The sequence below is a fragment of the Charadrius vociferus genome, unplaced genomic scaffold, assembly GCF_000708025.1.
Source record: "Charadrius vociferus isolate BGI_N301 unplaced genomic scaffold, ASM70802v2 scaffold92, whole genome shotgun sequence".
Classification (NCBI taxonomy): domain Eukaryota; kingdom Metazoa; phylum Chordata; class Aves; order Charadriiformes; family Charadriidae; genus Charadrius; species Charadrius vociferus.
Genome location: NW_009647874.1, coordinates 477,624 through 495,796, shown reverse-complemented (window position 1 = coordinate 495,796; position 18,173 = coordinate 477,624). Strand labels below are relative to the sequence as shown.

General features: G+C 40.0%; 1 protein-coding gene across 2 annotated transcripts in view; it reads right to left on the bottom strand.

Annotated features, from left to right (window-relative positions):
- Positions 1 to 8,156: 8,156 nt before the first annotated feature.
- The window catches only part of EDAR (ectodysplasin A receptor), a 24,848-nt gene continuing 14,831 nt past the window's right edge, over positions 8,157 to 18,173 (bottom strand). The window contains exons 5-11 of one of the 2 annotated variants that reach the window (XM_009883056.1): positions 15,654 to 15,740; positions 14,372 to 14,500; positions 14,209 to 14,283; positions 13,833 to 13,905; positions 12,956 to 13,115; positions 9,888 to 9,948; positions 8,157 to 8,476 (exon numbers count right to left, since the gene is read on the bottom strand). In XM_009883056.1, the coding sequence (XP_009881358.1) occupies positions 8,157 to 8,476; positions 9,888 to 9,948; positions 12,956 to 13,115; positions 13,833 to 13,905; positions 14,209 to 14,283; positions 14,372 to 14,500; positions 15,654 to 15,740 (905 nt within the window). The remainder of the gene's footprint in view (positions 8,477 to 9,887; positions 9,949 to 12,955; positions 13,116 to 13,832; positions 13,906 to 14,208; positions 14,284 to 14,371; positions 14,501 to 15,653; positions 15,741 to 18,173) is intronic. The other variant, XM_009883057.1, reaches the window with a different exon arrangement.

Genomic DNA, 18,173 nt, shown 5'->3' with positions numbered 1-18,173 from the left:
TCTAAAATATAGGATGTAACTTACCAGACCAGATTTAAAAGGAGCTGTAAGCACAGCTCATAATTCAGAGCTATGACATTGGATCCTTTAATTATATACTGAATTTTTCACCTAAACCTTATACTGCTTCAGGGATTGATGGTCTGATAGAAAGCATTTATCTTCAGGATAACGTATTTAAATTTAGTCCAGAAAGTCTGAAAATTTGATCTATGACACAATTTGGTAATCTTCTACTTTCCAAATGGTTATAGGAACTGCAGTCGCAGAGCAGTGACCCCTTGTGCTTCTCTTAATGGTATAATGCTCACATGTTCTTAAAATTCACAAAAATTATTTTAAAAGTAATAGTGCTGTGCAGTGTTGTGATAGTACCTTTGACACCCCCCTGAGAAACGCTGTGATGGACAAAGGCATCTTTCTGTTTTTTACAGACAGTTGTAGTGTGCTGTGTCAAAGCCACCACTATCCATTGTCAAAAATAGATGCGTTTTGGGCTGATGAGAGCCTTTAATGCCATCTTCTGACCATGGTTAGGAACACTCCTGTTTATTAGACTTTTGGTTTTCACATAATTTTGCAAGCAAATGTCTTGTATATTTATGACTGCCCTGATGACTACTAGAAGAGATAACTTTGAACGAAACCACTTACTGTTTTCTTGCTTGTAGCTGCTTTTTTTGAGTGAATGGTCCTGCGTTGAAATTTAACGTGACGTAACACACACAAGACATTCTGACTTTTAAAGTCACACTGAGAGAATTACCTGAGAAAAAGACATCTGAGAAGCCTTTTTTTTTTTTTCCCCCCAAAACCAATTCTCTCTGTGCCTATTACTGAAGGATATTTAGAGTGGTCCCAAGGAATATTTCCCTGAACATACCACATCTCTCTGATCGCTGCAACTTAATGGTCTGGTAGACGTAGACAACAGGCAAGGGCTGTAAACTTGGTGCTGCTCACAACAGTAGCTATGAAAGCTCAGCATAGGATAACATTCCTATTACTAAGTTTACTTCAAGGTCATCTTCAGCTCCATAAAATGGCATCCTCGGTGCAGTTAGTTATGGAGAAAAGAAATAAAAATAGTTTATCCAGCTTACAGGGAAAAGAAAGTATCCTGTGGTACAAGCGTTCCAAGAGAAGCATAATATTCCACCCACACACCAGCTTTTTGGAAAAGTAGTACGCCTTTGAAGAAGGTCAGAGATAACTAGTGTTGCCAGACTGGTTTTTGTCCTTTGGAAGAAATTGCATCCTAGTATGTGGATTCAAGAGCTATTTATATAAGAAATGCAAATACACAGAATTTCTCTGTTCCACCGTCCTTCCCAAAATGTAGCAGTTTTCTGTCCTCTTGGTTTGTCCTCCTCCACATTGAAACGTGGCTATGATTTCTTTTCACAGCAGCCTTGCACACCAAGGCCAAATTCCAGAAAGAGACACCTAACTTTGCTTCCTTCCTGTTTCAGATGTCTTTCTAGTAATGAGTCTTCAGTGTTACTTCCTCCTGATTTTTCATTTACTTCTATGTGGTGGATTAAATTGGAAAAGTCATTGTGTATTCCTGAAATGTCTTGTGATACTTAACTTGAATCCAATTACAATCTTGTTTTTAAAGCACCCTCTATCTCCAACTATAAAAAAATGATTTTTTTTTTTTTTTTAAAAAAAGGTGATGGACAAATGAGATGCCTGTGTGTGACCTGTGTAACAGCTGATCACTGATGTCTTCTGCAGCAGAGCATGCAAAGTCTTATCGTTCTTCTATAATATAAGTATTCAGATGGTCCGGTTTCACAGAACACTGGCAAAAAGGAATTAACATTTTTCTGTCCTTGAAGAGTGGTTGATAGTGATAAATTAATGCCTGAGGTAACAGGTGCTATGCATTATAAATCATATCACAATAAATAATCAAAAGAGCTTATTTGGGTTTGGTGAAATAGAATATATATGCAATATTATGTGTTTGGAACTAGATACAGACGGACGGTGCATTCTTACCGTGTTTATATTAATATATTTACTGGAACATGCACTGCATAATAAGGGTATGAGCCTTCGTTGCTTTTCATTATCACAGAGGAGTATAGAGATTGCTCGTGGAAGAATGACTTCAGCACGCAGGAGTCATTGGTTTACCTTTGGGTCATGTCTTTCACCTGCAACAGTAAGGTTTTTTCCCTGCACCCTCCTTACAACAAAGCAGGACTTCTAAACTGTATGAGGTTTTTTTGTTTCACAGGGAGAAATTAAACTGGCATTCCTTTTCAGCTCATCCTCCAGCCCATGCTGCTGGGCATTTATGCACATTGTCTTTTTGCTCATGGATAATGGATTAATGATTCCAAATTATAGAATAGGTTGTTGCTTCATGCTGCAAAGCAGAGACCCATCTTTTCAGCCCACCATACCTCTGTCATTTCTTTTTATTAATGTCATCAGACCGGGACCATCAGACATCAAACGCTTTGCAGAGGGAAGTTCCTGACTGCAACCTAATTGTAGAGAGAGTCTGCAAAGTCCAGCAAGTTTCTCTAAGGAAAAGCTGGGATGGTACCGGTCAGGCTAGGAAGCTGGGATTAGGTGGGAAAGGTCTTGCAAGGTAGTAAGTATTAATCTTGGCTGGGAAGAGCTTTCCACAAAGTCAACCAAAAGGCTAATGACAGAGTTGGGAATAGGTTTATCTGTAGACACACAGTTAAGAGCTCTCTTGTAGGGCCTGCTGATATAAAACAAAAGAGAAAAGCTCTAATGCTATTTTTACAATGTCCATGACATGGGCTGTAGAAGTCCTTGCAGCAAAACCTTGAGTTGACCAGGGCTTTGTATGAATCTCTGAAGTCTTTTGTTTTAAGTAAGCATTTCCAAGGACTTAAAGGGTCTTTTCAACTTGAAAGCTGGGTTTTATCAGAGTATAAAAAAGAACAATTATCTTGAGGGGGGAGCACATCAAAAAGGAAATAAAAGGTCTTGTCGATAATTTTCTCCCTGACACGCTCATTTCCTTAGGGGTGGGTCTCAAATTTTATTCCAACTCTAATAACTTTCTGTTTGCAGCAAATTCCACGGGTCTCCTCTAACTGCCATAAACATTTGGGGCCTTGTCCTGTACCTGCCCCTGCCCTTACCCTTCCCTGCTGTGCTGCAGAGTCTCTGCTTTCTCGCTTTGCCCCCCAGCCTTTCCCACCTTGCCTTCCTGAAGCCCCTCTTGCTGCTGGCAGGATCCTGTGCTCCATGGGAAGGCACAATTCTTCCTCTGTCCAGAGGAAAAGCCTGAGACTGTTTGTGGCAATCAGGACAAAGTAAAACAGTCGCCTTTCCGCTCTGCTCTGAAAAGGAATAAAGTCCTTTTAAAGGAATATATTATAATGTAACTCTGGGGTTATCTTTTTTTTTATCTCTAGGACACACCTAGATTGTGTTGTGTTGAGTAAGACAACAAACTTCCAGGGATGATCAAAGTGGATCTGTAGCTGCGTAAAAGCATTTCACGAGTTAGTCAAGTTAAAATCACCGTACCTGAGCACATACGCTAATATAAGTAATGTAATGTAAGTTTTTCCCCCTGTTCAGTCTTGTCTTTCAGCATTAGGTTAAAAAGCTCAGACCAAGATAATGAGTGTTTCCTAAAGAAGTGCTGTCAGGAGCTGAAAAAAAATCTTTTCTAAAAGCAAAAGTATAAACTGGCCTTTCTATAGCAAAAGCAGGATTGATACTTTGCTCTGAAGAAGTCCGTCTGTAGTTGATGAACTGCTTGCCAGAGAGATAAAAAGCCACTGCTGAGCAAGGCTGGTCATGCTTTCTTCAGAGTTTGGATCATTGAAGTGAGTTTAAGACTGTGTGGTAAGAAATGTGCTTACATTTGAGCTGAAGTCACTGCAACAGGTTAAAATCTTTAACATTCTTACATGGGAATTCGGAAACTTCTGTTTAACTTCTTGTTGCAAATTCCTTATCGTATTTAGGATAGCAGAGTCAATCGTGACTTTACTTTCGCCTTATATGAGCCAAATTTGCTGTAAATACTAATAATATTGTTACACAATGCCAGAGAAATTAACCTTAGGTACCCCTTAAGCATTCATCTGATCCAATAATTCCCCAGAACACACCACCAATTAACATAATTTATAATAGTTTCCCGTTCATCTTCATTCTGCGCTTGCTGGCTGCAGCTATTTCAGAGACGTTACTGAGCTGAAATATAGTCACACACCTGAAATTCATCGGTTACTTAGTAAGATTCAACTCATCTAACCTTTGACAACTGTACAATAAATGTCTACCTCGAAGCTTGTCACTCTGGGTTCTCTTTATAGTCTAGAGACACTACAGCCTGTAGTGTGATTATTTTAGATGTCTGCTTTAGCGCAAGATGCATCTCACTGCAGACACCTGTATTTGCACAGGTCCGTCCCAGTGTGTTGGAAGCACTGCACACAAATAAAAAATTGGGGGGGAAAAAAAAAAAGAAGGAAAAACAGAAACAAAGACAACAGAAGCTCTCAGGTGGTGTGTTTTTTATGTTTCTGTGTTTTGTTTCATATTTTGCACAATGGAAGGACATGGGTATTTTATGCAGATCTGACTTTGTGTTTGTCAAGTTAAACCAATGGAAGGACATGGGTATTTTATGCATTTTATGCATTTTTGTGCTTTGTCAAGTTAAAGGTAGAGCCAAAGTTCCTCCTTTGGGTGGCTATCCACAAGCACATGAAAGTCAAGAATGCTCAAGCCTTTCAGACAGTGATCTGTTCAGATGCAGCAAAGCCTGTTGGAGTGTGCTTCATGCTATGTTAACTCACAGAATCACAGAATGGTCAGGGTTGGAAGGGACCTCTGGAGATCATCTAGTCCAACCCCCCTGCCAGAGCAGGGTCACCTACAGCAGGTTGCACAGGACGGCGTCCAGGCGGGGTTTGAATGTCTCCAGAGTCGGAGACTCCACAACCTCTCTGGGCAGCCTGTGCCAGTGCTCCACTACCGTAAAAGTAAAGAAGTTCCTCGTCATGTTAAGATGGAACTCCCTATGTTCAAGCTTGTGCCCATTACCTCTTGTCCTATCACCGGCACCACTGAAACAAGACTGTTCCCATCCCCCTGGCCCCCTCCCTTTAAGTATTTGTAAGAATTAATAAGATCCCCTCTCAGTCTTCAAGAATGCACTCATCGAGACTGTTCCCATCCCCCTGGCACCCTCCCTTTAAGTATTTGTAAGCATTAATAAGATCCCCCCTCAGTCTTCAAGAATGCACTCATCATGCTGAAACCAACAAATTAATCGGAATAAACAAAATCCCAAACTGCTTTTAAAGCAGGACAGTGTTTCTTCCATTTAGAAAATGTTTGATCTGTATGAAATACTCTGAAAGTCTTCGCTTAATCACCAGGGTCTGGGGGCGATGTGACTTGGTGCTTTGTTTCTTGCAGAAGCCAGCACTTCTGCTGGCGGCTCACCAGTGCAGCCCAAGATTGGATGAACATAATTATCCTGTCAGGCAGGGAAAGCTTCCCGTTAAGATCTCTGATAATGTGGTGTAGTTCTGCTAATTTAGGAACGCAAAATGAAAACATGTTAATGAGAGAGTATTGCTACTGTGAGATTACTCACCAGTGTCCCAGTCTGTACCAGCTCTCAGTACGTATATAATAACTTGCAAACAGTTTCTCCCAGGAGTTGCTAGGAGTTTAGCATTTTCATAGTACCTACAAAGTGAAATATTGAACCAAAACTATATTGTCAAAGGAAGAATGGTTTCTGCTTCAAAAGTTTCCAAAGTGTGATGCAGAGAAGCAGTATCCTACAGGAATGCAAAGATTCCTTCGTGTCTGTTACCTGGGCACTCCCATACCACAGGAATGTGCCTGCTAGCCCTTGGCTAACTCATTTAATTACAGATTTATAAGGCAATACACGATTTAATCAAAGAAATGGCTAACACAACTGTGTTTGACCTCTTTCTTTTATTAGCATATTTTATGTTCATACTTTACAATATAATAAGTTATATATACAGCATTAAACAAAATTATTAGAAAGTAAGCTTTGGCAAGATCTACAGGATTTTTTTTTCATTCCTGTACATCTTTTGTGTAACAATAAAAATACTGTATACTAAATAAAATAATGTTAAATAGTCTGTGTTCACATTGGCACCATTGATTTGAAGACCCTAACTTTTCATGGCCCGATAAACATAAAAAAGAGGATTCTTGTATCTTCTTTTAAACAAATAAATGATGTGTACCTTTAAATGACACATGAAGTATAGGAGGCAGTCCACTGAATAACACTGGAGTTACACACTGGCACAAGAAAAATAGAATCTTCCTTTTTTTTTTTTTTCCCTTTCCCTTTTTAATTCTAGTAGCAACAGGACTAAGCTGCAAATTCAGGGTCTTGAAAATCTTGTTGAAGGTCGCTGAGTTGTCAGCAGATCTAGAAATCTTATTGAAGGCTGTTGAAATATGTATGACTTTGTCATCGATTGCAAGACAGCAAGAATTTCACCCCTAAATTAAACATCAGTTAGCTAGTTAAATGTTCAAATAAATGCAGCTTGCTGCTTCGTTACAAGAAAAGTCAAAATTCTCATCAGATTTGGCATATGCAAATTAACGAAGAAGGTGTTATGATACAAAAGAAATGGTGGAAGAAGAATAATGAGAGGGATAGGTTTTATATTGCAGTATGTACTTCCTCTGCTATACAAAACAAGTGCTGAAAAGATACTAAATATAGATGTTAAAGGGTGATACTAAATGTTCTGCACAATTATGGTACTATCGTAGAGAAGGTCTAGTTACTAAGTGACGGAATACTGGTTGTTACCTTCAGGGTAATAGTTAATATTTCTTATAGCATTTTGTTCAGTCATGCATTTTGGAATTAAAAAAGTATTGCTTTGTAACTGACACATCTCAATTTAGTGGTTGCACTTGTTGAAATCTGTCATCGCTCATTTTAGCTATAAATTCAGCAATAAGGTTTGGTAACAACTACTGATTTGTGGTTTGAAGAAGTTTTAGAGAACTTTTAATTGTGCAAATCAAAGATTAGTTAAAAGGAAAAAAATAAGGTCAATTTTTGTTGTGCACAAACTCACGATAACGCTTTACCTTCCAGAGGAGCTGGTTTTCACCTGTGGATTCTGTGCTCGTGGTATACGTTTACAAGAGTATAGCATTTAAAAAACAAGTTTTCCTCTGCATTTCAAGTGTCTCTAAAGAAATCTACTCTTTTTGCTCTTAGTGTCAAATGTGCACCACTGTTGTCTGAAATTCCTTTGCTTGGAATATAATTTGCTGTAGAGGTGTCGCTACTGGAAAAAACAGTAGAAGAACTTGTTGCTCTCAACTTAGAAGGAGTGACTGCCAACTTTTACAGCCCACGTGCTAACCAGCTTGTCCTCAGCAAGTCAGCGTTTTTTTTACGATTTCTGAAACATCAGTATGGCGCAAGAGTGCATTTACGTGCATTATATACAGCGTTTTGAAGCACTTCGATCTGCAAATTATGTTGACTCCTTTTTCGTGTGGTATAGTTTGTTAACGTGAGGACTGTGTATATACACCTATGCACATGCTTCTAGATTCAACAAACCCACAGTAAGTATAGAAAATGAAACTGGTTACGTATTAAATGTGTTAGAGCCGACAGACATGTACGTGCCTCGTGTATTAATTGCTCCTGTAGCTGTGGTACTGCTTTTGACTGTGACTATTAAACCAGTGAACGAAGCCCTAAGAAACAGGAATATTCTCAGAGAGCAATTCAATGGCTTTCTGGAAGGCCAAGCAGGAAGGGTACCAGCAGGGTTATCTGCACATATACTCATACACAGACTGCAAAGTGGATGTTTGTGTGCCCACTTATTATCGGTAACTCTTTAACATGAGCGTTTTGTTTAATGACATGTTTCGTTCCCAAGCTTCTTGGGAGATTGCTGCTCTTGTTTTCGCAGATGTGTAACTTCACTTTTTTTTTTTTTAGAAGTCAAAGAGAATAGCTTCCTGTTGGTTATCGGGAGCAATTATGTAGAAGAAACGTCAGTGGTCTTTTGTCCAAAGTCTCTGACGCGGTGCTTGCCGGAATTATGGAATCATGGTTCTTGCAGGTGATGTGGAAGCGCGGGTCCCAAGCAGGCATGTCAGGATGTCCCTGCTGGTTCAGGAGCAGGCATTGCTTGTGCCCACTCCAGAATATCCGCACACAAGGATTCGACAGCATCCAACCGCTCGATTTGCACCAGTTTGGTTAGCAGTTCTGGGATGCTGTAACCTGCTGTGCTGATGCGATCAAATAGCTGCATGCCATCTGTCATACCACCTATCTCATCTCTCTTCAGTCCAAAGCTCTCGGCAAGGTGGCGCCACGTTTTCACTATGGCTTTTTCTGTGTTGTAGGTCGAGCTGAGCATTCGGCTGGTCTTCTCCAGGCAATCAAATGGCAGCTCCGTAGGGCTCAGACCTGCAAAGGGAGGTGTTTATTGTCAGATGGCTCTGTGCACGAGTCTTGACTATTCAAGACATTTATTAAAGTACCACAGTGTATACTGTTAGCAACAAATACAGCTAAAAACGTCAAGTGATAGTCCATGTCTAGCTCCACAGTTATTACTGTACATTACCAAATTAATTCTTCCTAGTGACAGTAGGGTACAATAATTAGGGTAAAAAGTTGTGTGGGAAAGAAGTATTAGATGGGTTGTATGAATTCCCATGGCACTGCCCCTTCCTTCAACAATTTACTAGCTGCTAGGAGAAGTATATTGCAACCATATCCCTAGTGAGCAGCTCCAGTAATACACCTCTGCACATCAGGCACAGTGTTTGAGCTCGAGAGACAGCTCTGACCCTTCCCTGAGTCTGTCACCAGCAGCTGCTGTAACATCTCCGTAATTGAAAAGTTGCCCTTGTAGGAATGTGAGGAGTGAGGTGAAGAAATGATGCCAGATGCTTGCAAGCATAAAAGTCCCTGCAAGTGCTCGATTGTCATTACTATCGCTGAATCTCTAGAGAGGATTTAACATTCATCCTGTGGGGAAAAAGCTATCTTTTTCCTGGACATTTCTTCTAAGTGTTCATGGTCACAGAATAGAGGAGAGAATAAGCTATGACATTTTTCCAAAACCAGTCTTTTGCTTCTGTGGTTTTCCTGCTTCATATTCAACAGCAGTAATTTGGTGGGAGATTGAGCCCCCTGAACCACAAAAAACTTCAAAGCACACACACACAGACACAAAGCGTACGTGTGTGTGTGTGTGTGGAGTAAATGCAGTTATGTCTTCTGTTCTGCAGGGAAATTAATTTGTGCCTCTTCTGCCAAAACAGTCCAGGAAGTCAAGTGGTAAAGAGGGTTAAAACACTTAAAACACTGACCTCCTTGGAAACTCCAATTTTTATTGTGAGAAGTGGGACAGCATTTAAAGGAGCAGAGTCAGTCAAGACTTGTGTCTGAAATGCAATCCTGACCCTCCACACATCACACTTTCGTATTGGGAGCTATCTGTTATCCAAGGGACTGAACAAATACATCAGTCAGGTTTCCTCCAGATGGGAAATGCGAGAGTGCTTCTCCGCAACTTGGTCTGTGTGTGTGTCCCAACACGACCCAACACCACCCTCCCTGCTCTCCATCCGAAGGAGGCCATGCAGACACCTGGAGAGAAGCCGTGGTGTGCTCCAGCCCAAGCCCAGCTCTGGGGTCAGGGCACCACAGTGCTTCCAGGTAAGTGAGTACAAATCTGCCTACCAGAGGGTCTTTTCTGGATTGGGACTTTCTCCTTTCCACAGGAAGGCAGAGGCCTTTCTTATTTTATAGCAAGCGCTTGTCAGCTAATTTTGTGCCGTTAGCATAGGTACAAGTTTTGTACACTCACCTTCTGCAACGTCGCATACGTTAGCATACACATCAAGTATCTTTTTCCTTCGACTTTGAATCTAAATGAGAAGATTTTTATTTCATTAATCTTGCAGTCATGGCAGTAAACAATTAGCAGACAGCAGTGGAAAACCTGCGGGAGGTCCTCATTTCATGGCGTTAGGGGTTATCACCTAATGTCCTCAAGGGTCCCTTTTGAAGACTCAAAGAAAAGGACACACCAATTATTCCACGAAGAATAAACCTGTTTCTGATTTCACTTTCCACTGCTAAAGATCTTTCTTTCCATCTTCTAGTCTTTTTTAGATCAATTACTTTTCTGCTCCAAGTGTTTGTATATTTTATTTCTCTTTCAGACCAAAGCAAACTCTTGACAATGAGAACAAATTCAATACCACGCATGCAGGCAATTACTGCAGGGATGTCCTGGTAAGTCAGGACAGGACTGGACCCAGGGAATTAAATTCAGACTGAAATTGCCGCCTTCCACTAATCTAAGGGGACTATAGAGAAAGGGATCTTCCTTTTTGTCATTTGGCTTAGAATTGCTTAGTGCCTTACTAATTAACTGTAGCCTCTTCCATGATACATTTCCTGGTTGAATATGAAATATTTTACAGATAGATAAAAATTATAAATTAGTGAAGCTTTGGACAGGGAAAAGCTGAGGTCGAGGGTGCTCCAGTAATTTTTGACAAGAAAGAAACTAGGACTGAAAACTGACATTTTCCAAGCTGAAAATAGGCATTTTGATATGGTTTCATTTAGCAAAAATATTCTCAAGGTCTGGCTTTGGATTCAATGTAGACTGAAAACAAATGTCAAGATGTCATGAGTTCTCAGGGACTGCAATTGTCATCCCTCTGCCAGCTCTCATTAGGACTGAGATTTCTGAAAAGCTGTCTTTTTGATAGGACATTATGTCCACAAATTTGCCACTTTTCGCTGCAAGCCAGGCTAGAACAAAAGCTCTGCTTTCAGTATTTTGTTCTGCGGAAAGATTTTCCTCATTTTATTTGGACTCTAAAGGGCAAGGCACATCAATGACTCGGATTAATAGACTTGCAGCGGGAGACCACAAAGTGGCTGCTCCACCCGAAGGCAGCCCGTCGTGCAGGCGCAGACACCGTGCAAGCGTGCTGTATCGCAGGGCGATGCAATGCAGGCACTGATTGTGGTTCACATATTCTTGGTATAATTTACATGTGCCTAATCGGTTGTGTTGCTATTCTAGGCTTGGATTAGCTGGTTTAGAACCTTGTAAACAGGGTATTTTCTTTTAATGGGATTTATTAAATCTCCTTCTAAGCAAACTATTGGATGTTTCGGGTTTTTTTTTTTCATTCTCATTTTTAGGGCAAGGAGGGTGGTTAAATAATTCCATGCCCATGAAGAATTATGCAGGATGCTCTTTTTTACCAGAGCCAGAAGGTGGGGAGGTTTGTAAAGCTTATGCTGAAAGCAAACAGGTAAAGTTGAGCCTGACGACCCCCCATGTGGTGGCTCATTGCATAATGTTTTTTGTTTTAATGAGGAAGGAGCAGACCTGGATAAGAGCAGGCGTTCAACTTTCTTCATCGTCTTCCCCCAGCTACTCACACTCTTTCCTGTACTAGAAATGTTACTTAAATCTCCAGCCTGAAGCAAATTACTGCTGCTCTAACTTCTGGCAACTGGCTTAATTGTGAAATCTTATTTCACTTAATTGTGAAATCTTAGGTATGGAGCAGAAGATCTTGATGCAGTCTGCACTTTCATTGCAAACTTCATCTTCAGCCTTGTCAGCAGGCTTCAGTCCATGAGGAATATGTTAGAACAGAAGGTCTGGAAGAAATAGTTCATGCTTCAGCTGTGCTTACAAGCTATCTATCTAAATCACTCCAGAGAATCTATCTATTATATATGGTCTTTAGAAGGTAAGCCACTTCTTATTAAATGTTCTGATTTCATGCATACCCAACTTGTATTATCCAATTTCAAGCCAGTGCATACAGAAGTATGATAAAGTTGGATATTCAGAGCGACGTCAGAAAACTGGATTTTAAAATGTGAGCATTGGAGAAGTAAGTTATTTTCAGATGGTCATAACTGTCTACAACTAGAAAAACATTTCTCTTGTGTTGAGACTTTGTGTGTCTGGTCTCAGTTGAAAAATGAGCTGTTTTAGAAAGTTTGATCTGAACTATCCCAACAATTTAAAACATGAAAAGATGCATTTTCAAACCTTTCTATTCTTAAAAGCTATATGATGGTTGATATTAATGATGCAATTTTGTCCAAGGTATAGCCATTTCTAAATTATTTTTGAAGTACTAAAACCAAAAAATATCTGAGCAGACACTTTCTTTTTAAGGATAGTTTCATGTTAGTATAAACTAAAAAGTTGTGTGGGTGCGGCGTGGCCTTAATTGTGCCTTGAAATACTCCAAGTGAGATAAAACGCCCTGAGCAGTACACGCTCAGCAGGGAGAAGCAAAGGCCTTCCACAGCAGAACAAACAGTGGATTTGCAGTGTCCTTCAGAGCACAGGAGTGACCTTCAAAGCACATGCGTGTTTTTCAAAATTATACGCGAAAACCAAGCACAACACCGGATATTATTGAAAAGTCTGTGCCGTGGAAATACCGATGCTACTGGGTCAAGGTACTCAGATGCTAATGCTGTCATATGAATCCAGCCATGCTGCTACATTATTTTTCTGTCTTGGGTTTTCTATGATAAATGTAGCATCGGCGTTAGTTATATTACCATTAGCTATATTTGGGGGGTTGCTGTTATTTATTTTTTCTTTCTTTAGACTATAAAATATAATACTCAAAAAAGCAAACTTATTACTCTTGCAGGAAATGTGGGTTGGTTTTTTTTCCAGCCCTGAAAAGTATATGAGTTCATGTATGTCACTATGCAAAAGAGATTATATAATAAATTTGTCTGGAGAAGCTCTTGTAAGTTAGACTGGTCTGCGCTATAACGCATTTTTGGGAGTGATAGTTTGTATATTGTTTTCTAAAAAATAAAACAACACAGGAAAATCCTCTCAATTTTTAAATCTCAAAATAGCCTTACCCCAGTTGATTTATTGCTTGTAGAAGATTTATCTCTGGCCAAATGTACTAAAGATAACAAGCATCTCTCTGGAGTCCCTTGCTTGTCAACCGCCGCTTCTTCATCACTATCCATACTACGGCTTAAAAGTCGTTCATTCTCGGAAGATGCATCATTTTCACTGTAAAATGAAAGATACGGTTATCTTAGTGAAGCCTCTCATGGGTTGACTCCAATCATCTCCTTTTTGCTATCCCAGAGTAATGGAATAAAAATGTTTTCCATGTTTTATAATGTCCTTCCTCTGGAATTCTGTGAATGTAACTGCACTCACCAGCCCAGGCTGTATGTACAATGTCCATCAAGTTACACAGTCGCGTCTATCTTGCAAGGATCCTTTTATAGAGGGATTTTCCACTGAGGACAGTGTTTATCCCATCCTTAATCATGTTACCCAGCCAGGTTTGACCACCAGGCAGACAGAAGGTGAGGAAAACTATCCCACCGTGCCACCCAGATGATGCTACGGACAAGGAGTGTCCCTGAGGCCCAGAGGAGCTATTTTTGCTCCTCCTGCCTGAAAGTGAAGGGGAACCTTACTAAGGGCACGTATGTGAGAGCAACACTCAGGTCCTCTCAGAAGAGGATATGGAGCCCCAAGAGCTGATGCACTGGACACAGCGGGAGTGGGAAGGACACAGGACTCTATTTGGTAACCTCTGTTATCCTCTCTTAGAAACTGGAGGGCAAAAGCCCATTAAGGCTTTTCCCTGCTGCAGCAAACTTCCAGCATACCCATCTAATTTGTTCTTCGTGTGTTCCTCTGTACCAGGATGAATGGTAAGTACGTCCCTTCCCCACTTCAGCCGAACTGGAAGTACGTTTATTTTTTACCCACCTTTTAACAGCCTTAGCTGGAGTTGCTGTAAGTTTTTCAAACTCTTCTTTCTCAGAGAATATCACAACATTATCTGCAGATCAACAATTAGAGAAATTTAAATTGGCAACGAGTTTCCAAAACGGTGTTTTGTCTGAGGAGTTGGTTCTGCTGGCAAACTTACTGCAAACATACATCTCTCTGCTACCTTTTAAATTGCTGTCAGAGGATCTAGTGACATTCTGGAAGTACGCAAACTATTATACACAATTCTTTGGTAAACTGATGTGGATTTTATACAGTTCAAAGAAGCAATTGTGATTAAGAGAAATGCATTAAGAGTATTTAAGCTTAATGTTGTCTTGGACAGAAAAAGCAAAACTGAAGCATCTTATACCTTGCACTTCTTTTTTCTCTTCTTGTGTGTTAGCCTGAGCTTCGACATTTTTTACTGAGTGGCTCTTGCAACAGGCTAGAATATAAAAATATAACACTAATTACTCTCAGAAGCTATCTAAAAATAGCATTTGCAGCTAAAATTTCATGTGCTGAACAATTACCTTGAGCAGAAGGTTTTGTTTTCACAATGTAAAACATGATGATGAGGACAATGGCAATAGCCATTATGAAGATGGTAGACATTGCAATTATAAGAGCTGTAGCCAGATGTCCTTGTCCTGAAAGATCTGCTGGAATAAACAGAAGAATATTTTCATAAAGGAGCAACTCAGGATCAGTTAACAGTTTGTGGTCTGCTCTACAGTTACATTTTGCATACTCATTTAGTTGATCTGAGTCTTGGTTACTTGTTAAGCAATGAAAAAGTTAGTGTTATATCTTAAAAGCAAACTAATTAAGAGTTTTTCAAAAATGTGGTATTTATGCTGCAATAACCAGTTAACAGTATTCATAAAAATATTTGATTACATGATCCATCAGATACAAAGGTGTAGGAAATTATATTATCTGCTGATAATATAGGAAGCTGTATGTCAGCAAGAGTGGCAACTTTCCTAACGCTACTTTGTGAAACAGCATTGAAGAGAAAAAAAAACAAAACCAACCAACAAATCCAAAATAACTGGGATGAGAGCTAAAATGACTGTTGATAACTACGGCTGCCTCAAAAGCTTTGCCGTAAAAAGGGGAATACAATGCACATGTGGAAGGACTGATGTTTTTCTAACCGAGACGTAAACGCGGCATGGCTAGAAAGTGAATTTAAAATGATGTATGTGAAAAGGTATTCAGAAGCAGAACTTGGATATAAAAGACCAGAACTGAAAAGCCACAAAAGGATGCAGAAAATGACAGATATGCTAAAATGCATGAAAACTTTAATTTTTCTGAAAACACGATCCTCATGATCATGTTTCCAGACAATACCAGGAAGATCAGCATTGTCAGTACCTCATTAACTACATCTTTCCTGTTGTGTCTTCTCAGGTTCACATATTTTTAAAACTCGATCACACTGGGTAACTGTTTATGTGAGCTCAATAAGAGACTGGCCATATTTGTGCATTAAATTATTTTCACCAGTCTAAGCTATGCTTAGCTGAGGCATAGTGCCATTTCTGTATGGCTACAAATAATGAACTAAATTTATCTCTGGCATTACTGAGTACAGTTCAAATCCATTTTAAGTCCATCTGACTAAAACAGCGGTGCTGATTAACCAAGAAATAAAAATTCATTCTGAATTATTTTTAATAGCAGTTTTAGAAATCTGGAAATAGCAGCAATGAAATTCACAAGAGATCTTTTCAGTGTAGTTGCACTTTATTGATGCTGTTTTCAAAACAAACAGCTGCTAAATTAAACCTGTGAATGCATTCTTACCTTTGTGAGCGTGCTGGTAAGGCGAGAAAGTGCTTGTGCCAGAGGTGCTTGGGAAAATGGCTGAAATGCCAGAGGTAGCCCCCGCACCTGGAATATAAACAGAAATGCCATCAACTTCCACGGTTACTTTGTCGAGTCACAGCAATAGCTTGGCCCAAGTAAACGGAACCTTTACTTCGCTTGATTGCATTTCTATCATGTTGAAGATTGTGTCACAGAATTTTTGCATCTAGAGGGAGGGGAGGAAGTGAAAGCTTCTGAACTTAGAAGAAACCCGAGCATCTTCAGACACACGCTCAGGGCCAAGGGTTACATATAGATTCCCGTATTTCAGATCTGTCCTTGCTAGCAGAAAGCTTCCCAGGATCCAGCTGATGACTCAAACTGTTTATAACCCCCTGCTCCATTATTTGCAACTGTAGACCCCAAGTCCCAGCTGGCAGATTCAGCGAACTAGTGCTTCTCAGAAGCATCCTTCACGAGCAGGATCATGGTGAAACTCTGATGGTATGCCAACCCTCATGACCCCACAGGAAAACCTAGGAAAGGTGGCAAATAATACTGCCTTTCAGTTCCATGGAGCAGAAAACTATCATAAAAAGGCATATTAGAATTTCCTGCAATCTGCCTGGGCAGTACGTCTCTCATGATTCCCTGTCAGTCCAAATCTATATTCTGGGGAAGGGGGAAATCCACAAAAACAGTGAAACGAAGAATTTAAAGAACTTCTTGCTGGGAGAGGAGTGAGACTGTCCAGTAGGGGTTTCCATGTCTAAATTATACAGTTAAGTTTAAAAGTAAATATTAATCGTTCAGATGGTGTCACACACCAAGCAGTAAACCAAGTCATAAATTAACATATTTTGACAATACCAGACAATACTGGGTATTATTGGGAATAAGGCTGTTGATGGGAATGCTTTCATACAGGATGGAGTTGGCATAGCATTCCAAACCAGAATCAAAACATTAGGGGTGGGAGAAAACATTCTCCTCATTCTCATATAAACTTTAATATCATTGGTAAGCAGGTTACGCAACAGCTACTATCAGCAGACACTGAAAAACGTCTTCTGGCTTGGAGGGGGTATGAAAGCCCTCCTGCTTTGTATTAGCTGTCTACGGAAAAAGTCCAGTGATAATTAAATTCAGCAGACCTAAAGGCAAAAGGCTGTCCCCGTCATCTGGTAAGGTGCACACAGCTCCACAAGCTAGTTTGGCAACTAGAGTAGCTGAGAACTAACTGCCATTCTCTTGACCTAGTAAATATTACGAGAAATTAAACCCACCAGGTAAACTTGACAGGAAATTAAGTGGTCTGGAATGGTCTGAGAAATGTTCCATGGTTAAGAACAAAGCAATATACATGTTCTTCAAATTAAGAGAAACGTTTTCTAAAAAGCAAAAAAAAAAAAAAAGTATTACCTAACATAAAACGTGGCTGCATGTAGCGAATGAGAAATGTACACTCTTAAAGTGGCCACAGAGTATGAGTTGCAGATGTCTTCAAAAGACATTTTCTTTAACAATGGTAAAACTTCTTTCAAACCTCATTTGTTGGAAGGAAATGGATTCATTTATTATAATTGCTTTCTTTTTCCAAACTGAAGAAGTGTTTTCGTATACTAATTTGTTAATTCAGATGCTTTTCATATTATGTAAATGACAGGCAGTCTGTGTAAGTCTTGCCTCTGGTCCCTTCTCTGTGACAAACTTCCTTCTAGGAAGAATTAGTTATGAGCTCCAGAAGCTTCAATATAGCAGTAGAGCATCTAGTTAGCAGTAGATGAAGATGTCATCTGCATGTACTGGAGATTAAAGACAGGTAATTTGTTAAATTTTCAGCAATTTGTCACAAAACTGAAGTGGTCTTGACCTATATATTTACTCATCACAGCTGGACAATGGAGGAAATTTAGTAAATGGCCAATGTCATGTCCACAGCTACCCAGCTTATGCCTATTCTTGCAGTTCCCCTGGCAAATCCAATTACAGCCAATTGCAATTCTGCGCAGCCCTTACAAGCTGCAACAAGCCAACAATCGCTTTTCTTACTCTGCCTTGCACTTAACACTGGCAAGCCGTGCTGCTCCGTCTGTGGAGTTTGTCTAACAAGCTTCAGCTCGTCTCCTCCATAAGCAAGTTTTCTCAAACTCCCCTCTCTCTCTCTTTTCCTTCATCTGAAATGCATAGTCCTTGAAGTATTTTCTGCCTAATCAATCTTTCAGTCATTTGGTATTGTTAATCTCATGTTTTTCACCTGTCTGTGAAAGGAAGTTGAGCTTTACAAGGTGGGAAGTCACACAGCAGAACATGGCACACAAAGGGTAAGGAGGGAGGTCATCCAGTCTTCATTCAGCATCATCATCACACTTCACCTCGCTCTACCCCACATCATAGAATCATAGAATGGTTTGGGTTGGAAGGGACCTTAAAAGTCACCGAGTTCCAACCCCCCTGCCACAGGCAGGAACACCTTCCGCTAAACCAGGTTTCTCCAAGCCCCCACCAGCCTGGCCT